Source organism: Ostrinia furnacalis, unplaced genomic scaffold (genome assembly GCF_004193835.3).
Source record: "Ostrinia furnacalis isolate ACB-3 unplaced genomic scaffold, ASM419383v2 OfSCF2377, whole genome shotgun sequence".
Lineage (NCBI taxonomy): Eukaryota > Metazoa > Arthropoda > Insecta > Lepidoptera > Crambidae > Ostrinia > Ostrinia furnacalis.
In genome coordinates, this window is record NW_021132616.1 from 1 (window position 1) to 14,485 (window position 14,485).

The 14,485-nt window shown below is 42.8% G+C and overlaps 1 protein-coding gene across 4 annotated transcripts in view; it reads right to left on the reverse strand.

Annotated features, from left to right (window-relative positions):
• Positions 1-1,159: 1,159 nt before the first annotated feature.
• Ntan1 (N-terminal amidohydrolase 1) overlaps positions 1,160-14,485 on the reverse strand; it is an 89,620-nt gene continuing 76,294 nt past the window's right edge. For all 4 annotated transcript variants that reach the window (XM_028307935.1, XM_028307936.1, XM_028307934.1 and 1 more), the window contains 6 exons: positions 8,523-8,716; positions 6,972-7,037; positions 6,647-6,829; positions 3,884-4,101; positions 2,806-2,967; positions 1,160-1,855 (listed from right to left, as the gene is read on the reverse strand). In XM_028307935.1, coding sequence (XP_028163736.1) covers positions 1,730-1,855; positions 2,806-2,967; positions 3,884-4,101; positions 6,647-6,829; positions 6,972-7,037; positions 8,523-8,709 — 942 coding nt within the window. In that variant the 5' untranslated portion in view covers positions 8,710-8,716 and the 3' untranslated portion in view covers positions 1,160-1,729. The remainder of the gene's footprint in view (positions 1,856-2,805; positions 2,968-3,883; positions 4,102-6,646; positions 6,830-6,971; positions 7,038-8,522; positions 8,717-14,485) is intronic.

The following is a 14,485-nucleotide window of genomic DNA, read 5'->3' on the forward strand; positions in this document are numbered from 1 at the left end:
TATTGTGAAGCAATATAACAAGTTATGGAGACGTATTTAAAAAAAACTATATCAATTCTCAATTAATATGTTTAAAAAAATCATAATTGATAAAATAAAGTTTTTTTGTTTTTTAGAATTTTTAGATCTGCATTGGAAATGGGCTTTCACGTAATCAAGCATCGTAAGTTTTTTTATACTGGAAAATTCCAATGCGGATCCAGGTCATTCAAGAAAACAGCTTGTTTCAAACATTCATCATCAAAATCAGAAATATGTCATTTCAATTTGCTATTAGTATAAATAATGGTCATCTGTACTAATCATTATTACCTGGGAAATCAATACAAAATATTTATATTGCAATTTAAGTAGTGCATTTGATTTCTATTTTGTTCGCAACATTACCAGAATACTGCATAACATTTTATAGCAACTGTGTTAAACATAATCACGCCTTGCGCTATCGCGCTTCATAATAAACAAATGTTTTACATAATAAGTCATTTTTACTTATAACAAAACAGAAAAGTTTAGTCAAACTGTAAGCATAGGCGCAGAACACCGATTTTTTGTTGGCCTATAGTTGGGTCGGGCTGTTAATCAGTATGGACATGTATGAAAGTGCGCACATTACACCGATTTGGTATCGGCCGATTCTACATACAAATTAGAATCGGGCCCAACAATCGGCCAACTAAAAGTCGGTGGTCTGCGCCTAGGCTAAAAACCTATACAGGGTGGAAACGTTATGTGATCTCACTCGATTATTTCTAAACTATACAAGATATCAAAAAACTGATTACTGATTCTGAAAGTGCTTCACAAGCTCTTTCAAACGGTACCAATAATAGGTTATAGAATAAACTGGACCTATGCGAAAATTCAATGTTTCCAGCTTCCATACATTTAGTAAAATTAAAATTACATAATATTAAAAACTATACAAGATATTCAAAAACTGGTTACTGATCCTGAAAGTGCTTCACGAGCTCTATCCAACGGTACCAATAAAATAATAGGTTACAAAATAAACTGGATCCATTCGAAAATTCAATGTTTCCAGCTTCAGTTTTTCGATATCTTGTATAGTTTAGAAATAATCGAATGAGATCACTTATCGTTTCCACCCTGTATACCTTGCGATTTAGTTACGACATTTATGTGTTTATTGATTTACTGTATTTTCGAATCTATCCTTCACTAGAACTGTCTCGGAATGTATATGAAATGGATGGGAACGATTACAGAAATCATTTTATGCAGTAGCCTCGCGTAGACAATCGTATGACATTGAATTATAATTCAACAGTACACTCAGAGTCAAATAGTTCGGAGACCCAAAGTAGCCAAAAACTTCGCAACACGTCTTCATTACAATGAGGGCTATCGTTTTAGCGCTCACCAGTTAGCGCCACTGTAGAGTGAGGTCCTGTGACTTGCTAGTAGCGAAGACAGTGGCGCCAACTTGTGAGCGCTAAAGTGGTAGGAGGACTATCGCATTTGCACTCATCAAGATGGCGCCACTGTAGAGTAAGGTCCTGTCGATCGCCAGGGGTGCCAACTGTTAAGTATAAAAACGATAGCCCTCATTGGAATAAGGTTGTGTTGTCAACTTTTTGGCCACTTTGGGTGTCACGAACCATTTGACGCTGACTATACGATAGTTTAGATACATTGAATGTGCGCTGTATAGACGTTTTCGTATAAATATCCGGGTGTATCTGTGACGTAGCCGGTTAGAAACCGGTTAGAACCGGATAGGCACCCAGCAGCCGGTCTGTTCGTCGCGACGGTAATAATGTGGCCGGTTATCCGGGAACACTGTCACCGCCGGGAATGGATGCTGCTGTATAAATTTCAACGTTACGCGGATCTGTAAAACAAACAAAATATTATGAATGAACAAGTTTTTCTCCCTTTTTCATAATATCATTATTTCATCTCAATCAGTTCAGTGGTTTAAGTGTGATAGAATAACAAACATCTATGGGTTGTAAGTCGCTTACTAGGAAGGCTCCTAGGAGGTACATAGCTTGAGCTTTCAAGGTCACCCAAGCGGGATGGAGCGTGCTAAGCTCAGTTTTTTTACGTAATCGAATCAGAAAAAGGAGAGCCAAAGTAATCGTAAAAGCTCGCAAAATTGCCAATCTTATAATGTGGTATAATGTGGTAATGAGTATGGCACATAAGTCGTTCAACGGACAGAAAAATGTAGTGTATCAACCATCTGGTAAAGTTTAGGAGAACCATCTGTATGTATGTAGTGTAGGACTAGTCATGGAAATGCTTGGAGAATTTCGAAGGGCAGTTGAACGGCCTGACGCGCAGCTTGCTCCCGCCAAGGCATTGTCGCCTCTATATCTATGTACATTGTGCACAAAGTGCGGCGGCTCCACGGCCCAATGAGAACCTATCAACATTGTGCACAAAGTGCGGCGACTTCACGACCCACCGCGCAGCATACTCCCGCCAGGCCACTCTCGCATCTATATCTACGTACATTATGCATAAAATGCGGCGGCTCCACGAACCAACACGCCCTCACCCCTGCCAGGCCATTGTCGCCTCTATATCTACGTACGACAGCACATCAGGCTATACATTTTCGTTGCAAAGTCGCCCCTATCGTAACTAAGTAAGATACCACAGTGTTTACGTTGACGTGCTGTCGACTGTACATTGTGCACAAGGAGCTTGAAACGAAGGATATGTCGTAATAGAACTGCCCGAGGCGCAGCATTTAAACGAAGGATACGTCATAGCTGAACGGCCCGACGCGCAGCATAGTCTCGGCAGGCCATTGTCGTCTCTATAACTACGTACATTGTGCACAAAGTGCGGCGGCTCCACGGCGGGCGTGGTGCTGAGGCTCTGCAGGATGAAGTCGTCGGACTGCTCCAGCCACAGGTCCACGCCGCGTAGTGGGTCGTAGTTGAATGGACCGATGCGAAGCATGCCCACGCCGTTGTCGTATATGTCCAGGACCTGCCAACGAAATACACTGTGTTATAGATGATCCCCATATTATAAATTTGTTTCTTTGCTAAGTTCTCAAATGAAATGGATTGATTCTATTGGTCAAATGCCACAGCATTCCATAAGGGACCGAAGTTCTTCCAATAACAAATTAACCTTCCATACACATTGGACATCAGCGATCAGTGACGTCAATGATGAATTTGATGTTGGTTGGAAAAGTAGTTGTGTTTAGGTATGTCCACTCCAACCCGCCCCGTCCTAATGACAGTACAAACTAGCAATAGTTGTGCAATCTCCACAATTGCGATTTTCACAAAAAGATCGGTAATAAGCACGTCGTCTTCAACTCACAGCAGCACGCTAAAGATCGACCACTACTGTTAGTCGGTGGAATGGTAATGACTAACCTAATTAACTAATGTTTTACCTGTGTGGTATGCGGCCCCCCAGTGATCATTCTGGCCCCCCTCAATGGCATCTCTGGCCCTTTGTCCGGGAAGGTGGCAGGGAACAGGTCTCCAGCCCTTATGTCCACGCCGACTCCAGTCACTAAAGGTGTGGGGGGCCCGCCGCCTAGACCCGTGTGCTTATTACCGATCTTAGCAACCGGTTGCTGTTTTCGCTTGTACAATAGCAACGCGACTGCGACTATTTAGTAGTTGCCGACTGCATTACGATTATTATGTTACACAATCTTCAGCTCGCCACAGCAGGCCATCGGGAGGTCTGCTTCTACTGTTAGCCGGTGGAATGATAGTGACTAAACTAAAACCGCCTTATCATTAGGGCGTCAGAAGCGCGACAGCAGCGCGGCAGCGGCGTTTTTATAATGTGAAGGCAGGCATCTGCTGTCATATAGTATGAAATTATCGCTTGTCGCGCTGTTAGAGTCGCCTAAATGTGACAGCGCTTTAATTATTACCTGTGTGGTGTGCGGCCCCCCAGTGATCATCCTGGCCCCCCTCAATGGCATCTCTGGCCCTTTGTCCGGGAAGGTGGCGGGGAACAGGTCTCCAGCCCTTATGTCCACGCCGACTCCCGTCACTAAAGGTGTGGGGGGCCCGCCGCCTAGACCCGTGTTCAGCTCACAGCAACAGGCCATTGTGAGGTCCACTTCTACTGTTAGCCGGTGGAATGATACTGGAATGATTGAGAAAAACAGTTTTATTAACGATGTGAATAGGATGTAATGACATAAAACGTAAGAAGTATTGCATTGATTTACAAACGTCAATAAAATGCTGATTCTTATTATTTTTACTTAATTATTATAATCCCGGGGTTATCCCGGCTAGCACATATATATGTATACAATACAATCCCGTTATCCCGAGATTAGAAGAAAGTTTCGGGATCGAATTCTCTAGTTGTCACATAAGTATAACGAATATTTTTTTTAATAAACGATTGACAGGGCTTTCAGCAATGGAAACGAATTGTGGGCATGTCCAGTTTTTTTGAATTTCGAAGTTATCTATGGTAAAATAATGTTTATCTATCTCACTGGACTATTCCCACCTATCTTTCCCACCACTGCAACTCCTGTGTAGCCAGGATCTACAGCTTGACCGCCAATAAAAATCCAACCAGTGTAGGTCAAGTTTATCTATCTAAATAAGTAATAAAATAAAATAAATTTTACTCAAAGTCAAAGTCAAAATTTATTTATTTGTTTGGACTAATAAATAGTTCTTACAAATCGTCATTTTGCTCTTAAGGAGCCTCTACATGTCTCATAATCTTTTTACCCTACCAGCGCTTCGAGACCAACATTTGGCAAGTGCTGAGAAGAAGCGCCGCAACAAACTCAGTCACCACTGTCTGCCGGTTAATATAAATAAATAGAAATAGTAGTAGTAGGTACATTCGATTCAGGAGCAGTTCACTGAATTTACCATGCATTCTTGTATGGTGTATCTTATAAGAATGGACTCTGTTGGAATATCTGCTTGTTAACTAAGTAAGTAATTTACACCATTCCAATAGTCATTTAGTTCGCAATAAAGAATTAGTATCAGACACGCGTAACAATAGATTCCGACCGGCCCACGCGCCGCTAACACTCTGGCAGCGAGACAAGTGTTTATTGCCGACCTCTGCGTCATTCTAAATTATTTATTTCCGAGTTCACGCGGCGGCGTTTTGGGCAATCACGGCTGCATTTATTAAATTGACTTTGGTTTATTGTGAGGTATTGCAAGCATCGTTAAGGTCAAGAAGTTTGTGTACCTAATTACTTTAGATCTGCTGATAATGAACACTTACACTAGTCTGAATAGTGAACGGTCAGTGAACCTGCTTCCCTTTTCTATACTATCCGCATTCGCTATGGCATTGACTGAATGAGGATTTATAGAAGAGAAGTTCCTTCTCACGATGACGGATGGGACGAGTCAATGTGGAAAAGTTGAATAACCAAGCTGTTGCAATCGAGCTATCATGGCCGTCATCGCTTTCAACCATCCAGACCCGTCTAGGTGGACTAACACTATTGCTCCTGTCGAATCTTCTGGTAAGACACGTACACATGATACTAGCAAACAGCTCATCCGAGTAGATCCGAGCTCGATCCTGTCTTCAGGGTAGCTAACAGCTAGCTGTTGTACCCACGCCATCATGGCCGCCGCCATCTCATCAAACTAGAGCTATTACTCCTGGATGTATTCAGATCCGTAGCTAATGGACCCGTCAACGGGACTATTCCCACCTCTCGTTCCCACCACTGCAACTCCTGTGTAGCCAGGATCTACAGCTTGACCGCCACAAAAACCCAACCAATGAAGGTCAAGTTTGTCCCGGGGGAAAGTTAAACTGTCATTGGACCCGCAACGAAATTAATCAGAAGAACATAGGAGGAGTTCGAAATTAAGGTTCGACTTCCCTCCATTGCAAAGCGGATGACAGGTGACAAACAAAGGTTTAAAACCTTTAAGAAAAAGATTATGCACCACGGACAATAAATTAAATTAAGGGGGCCTATCTTATGAGCAATTAGCAACTACCTGCCAATAATATTTTTCACAAAATCGCTTAAAAGCACGGAAGTTTTTCCTTGTCGCGACAAGATCGGTGTAATAAATTGCGGAAACAGATGTATGTTGTATTGAATTAAGCATTAATGGACCCGTCAGTGGTCAGTGAACCCGCCGACGAGCTGCAGCTCGATCCTGCCTTCAGGGTAGCCGACAGCTAACTGCTGCACCCGGGCTACCATGGCCATCGCCATCTCCTCAAAGCTATTGCTCCTGGATGTATTCAGACCTGCACCTGCAGGCCGCTACCAACCGTGCGATGTGGAAGTCATTGGGGGAGGCCTTTGTTCAGCAGTGGACGTCCTGTGGCTGAAATGATGATGATGAGAACACTTACACATGATACTGGCGAACAGCTCATCCGAGTAGCGGCGCGGGTCATGGCCACCACCGCCTCCTCAAACAAGATCTATTGCTCCTGGATGTATTCAGATCCGCAGCTAATGGACACTTACACATGATACTAGCGAACAGCTCATCCGAGCAACGGCGCGGATCAGTGAACCCGCCGACGAGCTGCAGCTCGATCCTGCCCTCAGGGCAGCCCACAGCCAGCTTAAACCCTCGCCACCAATTCCGCCGCCGTCTCCTCAAACCAGAGCTATTGCTTCTGATCCTGGATCTATTCCTATTCGCTGCTAATGAACACTTACACATGATACTGGCGAACAGCTCGTCGGAGTAGCGGCGCGGGTCAGTGAACCCGCCGACGAGCTGCAGCTCGATCCTGCCCTCAGGGTAGCCGACAGCTAACTGCTGCACCCGCGCTACCATGGCCGCCGCAGCCTCCTCTGTACCAGATCCGTCTAGGTGGGCCAGCGCTATCGCTCCTGATCCTGAAATGAACAGGAAAACCCTTTATTCATTTGTTTTAAGACAACTAACAAGATATACATAAGTTTTACATTAGTATTGCAATCAGATAAAGTTGGTAATATCAACGGCATTTTATTGTAAAGTGATAAGTTTAATTTTTACCTGAATGTCTGACGACGACTATAATACATGATGTGGCGTCATCTGAACCAATGATGTTGACGTTTTCTGGAAAGACAAAAATGTGTCGTTAGTTTTGTAACATTGTTATAATTTGATCATCTTTACAAAAATATGTACTATCGGCAACAGTGTTAACTGCCCATTGCCAGTCATGTCATCTCGTTCTATCGCAAAAAATCACCATTTGATGAGAGCGAGATCAAAAACGGAAATGGATAGTTAACAGTGTGGCCGTGTGTACTAGACAGACACATTAACCAAGATCTACAGCTTGATGAACAATAAGCCCAACCTGCTAAGGCTGAACTAGTCAACGGGGAAAGTGAAATTATCATAAGAACTGCAAACGTAGCTGTGAATGTGCTTATCTATAGTGCAGGGAACTCTTGCCCAGGGCGAGAAGCTGTGTATACCCATGAGTAGGGATTGTTAATTTTCATAACCCCTAGGTGGACCGACGATCTGGTGGAGGTCTAGGAAAGCAGGTACCTCGTTATGGAAATCCTTGGGAGTGACACGACGCGCGCAACCGCCGCTAGCAGCTGCGCCGCCGCGTCCCTGTAGCCGGGGCGGCTGACAACAGCCCGTGCGTCAATCTACTCACTGTCGTGCGGCACGACGGCCGCTAGCTCTCGCTGGCCGACGTACAATAGGCCTGGAGGCGGCACGACGCGCGCCACCGCCGCTAGTAGCTGCGCCGCCGCGTCCTGTAGCCAGATGCTAGAGCGGCAAGCCTTCACATCTACTACTCACTGTCGTGCGGCACGACGGCCGCTAGCTCTCGCTGGCCGACGTACAGCAGGCCTGGAGGTGGCACCACTCGCGCGACGGCCGCTAGCAGCCGCTCGCCGCGTCCCTGCAGCCGGGTAGGTACTAGAGTGACGCGTCCGTGTCATACTACTCACTGTCGTGCGGCACCACCGCCGCTAGCTCTCGCTGGCCGACGTATAGCAAGCCTGGAGATGGCACCACTCGCGCGACGGCCGCTAGTAGCTGGGCCGCCGCGTCCCTGTAGCCGGGGTGGCTGGCGAGGAGTGCTTTTATCCACACTACTCACTGTCATGTGGCACAACGGCCGCTAGCTCTCGCTGCCCGACGTACAGCAGGCCTGGAGGCGGCACCACTCGCGCGACGGCCGCTAGTAGCTGGGCCGCCGCGTCCCTGTAGCCGGGGTGGCTGACAGCAGCCCGTGCGTCAAACTACTCACTGTCATGCGGCACCACCGCCGCTAGCTCTCGCTGGCCGACGTACAGCAGGCCTGGAGGCGGCACCACTCGCGCGACGGCCGCCAGTAGCTGGGCCGTCGCGTCCCTGTAGCCGGGGTGGCTGGCGAGGAGCGCTCATTGCCTCACTACTCACTGTCGTGCGGCACCACGGCCGCTAGTTCTCGCTGGCCGACCTACAGCAGGCCTGGAGGCGGCACCACTCGCGCGACGGCCGCCAGTAGCTGGGCCGTCGCGTCCCTGTAGCCAGGTGCTAGAGCTGCAAGCCCTCACATCTACTACGAGCGCTCGTGTCCCCACTACTCACTGTCATGCGGCACGACGGCCGCTAGCTCTCGCTGGCCGACGTAGAGCAGGCCTGGAGGCGGCACCACTCGCGCGACGGCCGCCAGTAGCTGGGCCGCCGCGTCCCTGTAGCCTGGATGGCTGGCGAGGAGCGCGCGCACCGACGTCGGGCATTCGTCGGCCAGCACGCCGTTCAGCACCACCACCATGTTGACTCTGCGGAAGAAACAAACACTGTGTTAAAGAGTTAGTAGTAGAATCGCAACCACACTTTGGTTTACTTCTTAGCACGCTACCACCTCTAAGTTATGGAAAAGAAAATAGACCGTGCGCTGATACTCTAAATGTATGTGTAAACCCAACAATACGTAAAAACCATAGGTACATACGTAACGACAGAAATAACACATCAAGGTCCAATATAAAGCCGAATAACTAAAACGAACACCCAGTTCGATTTTTTCAAGTATGTAGATTATAGGTACAAACAAAAAAGACGTGAAGGAAAATAAAGGAGTTCGCTGAGTGACGCTCCTGCTCAATTGTACAGCGTGGTAATGTATAGGTATAATTAACATGAGTATACCTAACGACAGAAATAACACATCAAGGTCAATATAAAGCAGAATAACTAAAACGAACACCCATTTCGATTTTTTCGAGTAGGTACAAACAAATAAAACGTGAAAATAAAAGAGTTCGCTGAGTGACGCTCCTGCTCAATTGTACAGCGGTAAGTATACGAGGGCGGCACTGAAAATTTCGGGAATCAAGGAAGTGAAACAACATTACTATTTAAAAAATGTATTTATTGCTTTTTAAAGTATTCTCCGCGAAATTTGACACATTTTTCCATACACGAAACCAATCATTGAAGCAACCATTGCATTCGGAAGTTTGGGTCTCCAAAATGGCCGTTTTGTAGGCTTCCACAGCTTTTTCAGGTGATGAAAATCTCTGACCACGCAATTTATTCTTTATTTTAGGGAAAGTATAGAAATCATTAGGGCTTCGGTCGGGGCTGTACGGCGGATGGACTAATAATTCTATGTTTTCTTGGTCTAAAAACTATTTTGTTCAGTGCGCGGTGTGAGAACTCGCATTGTCGTGATGGAGGATGATGCGGCGGTTGCAGTTCTCTTTACGGAGTTCAGAAACGACCTGTGGCAAACAAATGCTAGCATACTAATCTGCATTAACCGTTCTTTGTCCCCCAAGAGGAATAGTCGCAACATGGCCGGTTTTGGAGACAAACGTGGCCACCATTTTTTTTGCAACACTCCGTGAACGAACAATTTTTGTTGGCTTTAATTCATTTTCGAACACCCAAACTCGTGACTGGTTTTTTGTTTCGGGTTCGTACGCGTATATCCATGATTCGTCACCTGATACGATGTTGTATACAGCATTTGAGGATCCTGCATGTAATCTCCCGAGAGTTCTGACGCACCAAGTAACGCGAGCCGCTTTTTGCTCTTCACAGAGCGAATGCGGTATCCATCGGGAAAACAACTTTTTTACACCTAATTGTTCATGCAAGATTATTTGTATTAGACTCATGCTAATGTCTAAAGTTGCCTGAATTTCGCGGTATATCACATGTCGATCTTCTTCAATCAGCTTACGCACAGCATCAACGTTTTCTTAGGTGACTGCAGTTTTTGGACGACCTTGACGGGGATCATCACTGAGCTTGACACGTCCACGTTGAAATTCAGGAAACCAGCGATAAATTGTGGTTTTGGATGGGGCTTCATTACCAAATGCAGAAATCATCCGGTCAACACACTGTTTTTGTGTTAAAACACTTCAAAAGTCATAATAAATCATCGCTCTTGAATTTTCTCGAGTCAATTCCATTTTCTCAACGACTAAACAAGTTTGACAAGACCTTGTGATACGACCGAGAATCTTTTTTAAAATAAATAAATGGTATACGATTTTTAAAACCCTGGAGTTTGCAATTAAATAGATTTTAATATGACTGGAACAGTGGAAATATTCCATTCCCGATACTTTTAGTGCAGCCCTCGTAATGTATTCACGAGTCGCGGGGTCGCGAGCTGACACGGCGCCCATTTACACGGGTCCCGCGCTTACAATGCGCCCGCGCGTGGAAAATATTCAATAGGTACGCTACCGACTCGCCACGCCACGCCAACGAAATTGGAAGGATGATACATCAAAACAAGAAAACTTAAAAACACCGGATGCATCGAGGTAAACGGTTCTTACTTACATACAGAAAATGTACATTAAAGTTTTGACAGTACATAAGCTAACACAAAGTACTAAGAGAAGAGTAAGAGCTAATTAACAAGTCAGTTAACAATCTTATTATCAACAAAAACTATTAATTAATAGGTAGGTACAATGATGAAAAACTTACGGCGATATTTGAATTGAAGAAAACAAATAGAAATAAAGACAGAAGAGTCTTAGATAGGTTACTTCCATTTTAGAACAATTATACATATTTCTTAGCTACGCTACTAAGTTACTACTAGAGTACAAACACAATTTTACTAAAAATGAAACGTAACTAGATTATTTATAGCAAAGGTAACAATCGGAATTGATAGGAAATCAATCTTGTCATCGACATTGACGACTACATAATTCCAATAACTCTACATATTAGCATATTAGAATTGGATGATTCAAAGACTCATACGACAAGTATGATGACGAATGATAACTATAAAACATAGTGTAACCATAAAATCAAACAGGAAAGTAATTTATTGTCTTTTATAAGATTTACTTGAAGTCAACTCAGATCTTTTACGACTTAGGACGAGCAGAAATCTTAAATATATTACCTACTGTAATAATTATAAGAAGTAAGAAGATAAAAGAAAAACAAAATATACCTACTATGTAAAAAGTACTTATTCAAAATTCTCATGTCACACGTGTTTGTATCTCTATAAACTCCTCCGAAACGGCTCGACCGATTCTTATGAAATATTGTGTGTATATTCCGAGGGTCTGGGAATAGGAAATACTGTTTTTCATTCCACCAGGTAATAAGGGGTTTCCACGCATACGAAGTCGCGGGCACAGTTACTAAAGTAATAAAAAAATAAACAGTGTTAACTCGAACGTATAAACAACACGACATTAACAAGTCTGATTTTCATATATCACGCCCTTGATAATATATTATTACTGATCGGCTCTGACAGAATCGTTAAATCACAAATAATGACTCTTTATTGGAAATTTTAATTGGTCTCCATTGCAGAACTTGTTTACCACCACTGAGTAAAGTGAGCTAATATCTTACTAACTACATAACACCTATGTTGATAAGTTTAAATTGGAATATACTCTACATTTATTGACACTTCTTAACATATGGAACAACTTAGATAATAACTTCGTAAAACCTATTAAGAAATCAAATATTCATAGTTCTCAGTCATCCACAACCAGCCTTAGATAACACGAATTAATTAAATGGGGACTTACACCTTTATTGATAATAAAGATTCAAGTATTTGTGTAAATATGGGACAGTGTTTATTGGTTCATTCGTCAACAAATCAGACTATATTTTTACATACTGTAAATATGAAAATTTGCCGGAGCAAAATAAAAGAATTAAATATTTAAATTGACAACAATTTAATTGTGGGTTAGACACAAATATTTAAAAAGAAAAATTAAGGGATGGGTCGTTGGGCCGTTTGGTTGGTACTGATTAAAAATACTTAAGATTACTAGCGCGCTAGTCGCCACCACTCGGCTCAACCCCCTCCGCACCCGTCGGGCGCAGCAAGCGTCTGGCACTGCGGGGGGGGTTGAGCCGAGTGGTGGCGACTAGCGCGCTAGTAATCTTAAGTATTTTTAATCAGTACCAACCAAACGGCCCAACGACCCATCCCTTAATTTTTCTTTTTAAATATTTGTGTCTAACCCACAATTAAATTGTTGTCAATTTAAATATTTAATTCTTTTATTTTGTTACAATGATTACATTTTACCAAAAAGTAAATTCCTAAATAAGTTTACCATTGTGATGTATTATCGATGGATTCTGTTGTGTTAACTATTTTTAGTTCACTTTGTGAAGGTAGATGATATAATAATTACGATGATTACATTTTACCAAAATGTTACCTTCTAAATAGATTTACCATTGTAATGAAATACCGTTGGATTTTGCTGTGTTCACATTTGCTCCATCCTCGAGAGTGATGGATTATTGTTTTTAATATTATGTATTGTGCTGTTGTATAATATAATTTTTTATTGTACAACAGGAGGTGTATGGTACCGGCTGCTCTGTTGGCACCGGCTATCAGGTGTTTGGCACCGGCTGTCCCGCAGTGCCAGACGCTTGCTGCGCCCGACGGGTGCGGAGGGGGTTGAGCCGAGTGGTGGCGACTAGCGCGCTAGTAATCTTAAGTATTTTTAATCAGTACCAACCAAACGGCCCAACGACCCATCCCTTAATTTTTCTTTTTAAATATTTGTGTCTAACCCACAATTAAATTGTTGTCAATTTAAAATATTTATTTTTTTTTTTTGCTCCGGCAAATTTTCATATTTACAATACATAAGACACAGTGTTTAATTTATTGAAAACGATACACGAATCACATAAGAGAGGATTGTTAAGTGAACCACAAATGTTAAAGATTCAAAAAAATATTTTCCATTGCAGAATATAATCGCACACATTGCATGAGCATAATCCCAGCGGTTTTAAATGTCAAAACTTCTATCTGAAATTGGCTAAAGATAATTTCCAAGCACAGAGAGATGTGATGCAACCCAGTGTGGCTGCCGTGGTTTGTTAGTCAAAACAAAAAGAGGACAAAAGAATTTTACAAAAGTGAACACCAGACGCGTCCTTGTACAAACGAGACATGATTAATGATGGTGTAAGGGTACCTGCTAAGAAATTGAGACGCGAGCGCAACCGGCCACCAGTATTGGACAAAAGGCTGGATCGATAGAGAACTCGAAATTGGTAAACCACTTACCTAAATATGGCAATGCAGAATTTTACTAAAAGAAAAAGAATATTTTTTAAGATAACGATTTATTTTGAAAAGAGTAAGAAGGTAATGATGACCAAATGGTACATTGTTGGTTCAATAACGTGTTGCGACTTTTTGGCTACTTTGGCTCATACGAACTATTTGACGCTGACGTACTATGTGCCTTTTTTTCAGAGAATTTTCTTTTTAACATTTTGGCGGGATGTACCAAATGGTATTTAGGTTGAACACCATGATTGACATAACCACGACTCATTCAACCAAAAAGCATTGATCTACACAACTTTACTGTAGTTTGACTTGGTAAATCCGCCATTGTAGAGTCGCGGGCAACAATGGCGTAATTACATACCACGGGAATAAATTACTAACACTATCAATCACTAATAAGAATACGCATCTATCGATACTCGAGCAGAGGTGTTTGAACTTACTATTGATATTACAAATCGAGTCAAAACTCTAACTTGTAAGGCGAGCGAAAGGTTATATTCTGATAAACTTTTCGTTAGTTTGGTCACTGGCCAAAATTAACCGCCAGATTTACGACTTTGGAACTGAACTCAAAAATATTCTCACTGCGTTATTTATTAGAATGTTTTTAATATTTTCATATGGTGTTTTTTTAATAATGGCTAACCGTTACTTGACAGAAAACTTAGGCGGAGTTGCACCACCTAACTTTGACCGTAACTATAACGATAACCGGTGTTTTTTGTATGGAATTTGACAGATTTTTGACGTTTATCGAAGTTAAAGTAAGATGGTGAAACTCAGCCTTAGGGTTGATTAATAATAGCACTGTTTTAAATTACCAATACGAATAAACGTACCTACTAATGAGGCTTCATATTTGCTGAAAAAACTAAGGAACAGGAAAAATATAGGTAATTTCAGCAAGCACCAACGCACTAGATTGGTAGGTACTTGAACGATAAATGCATGACCTAATTAAAAGTCACAATACAAAAAA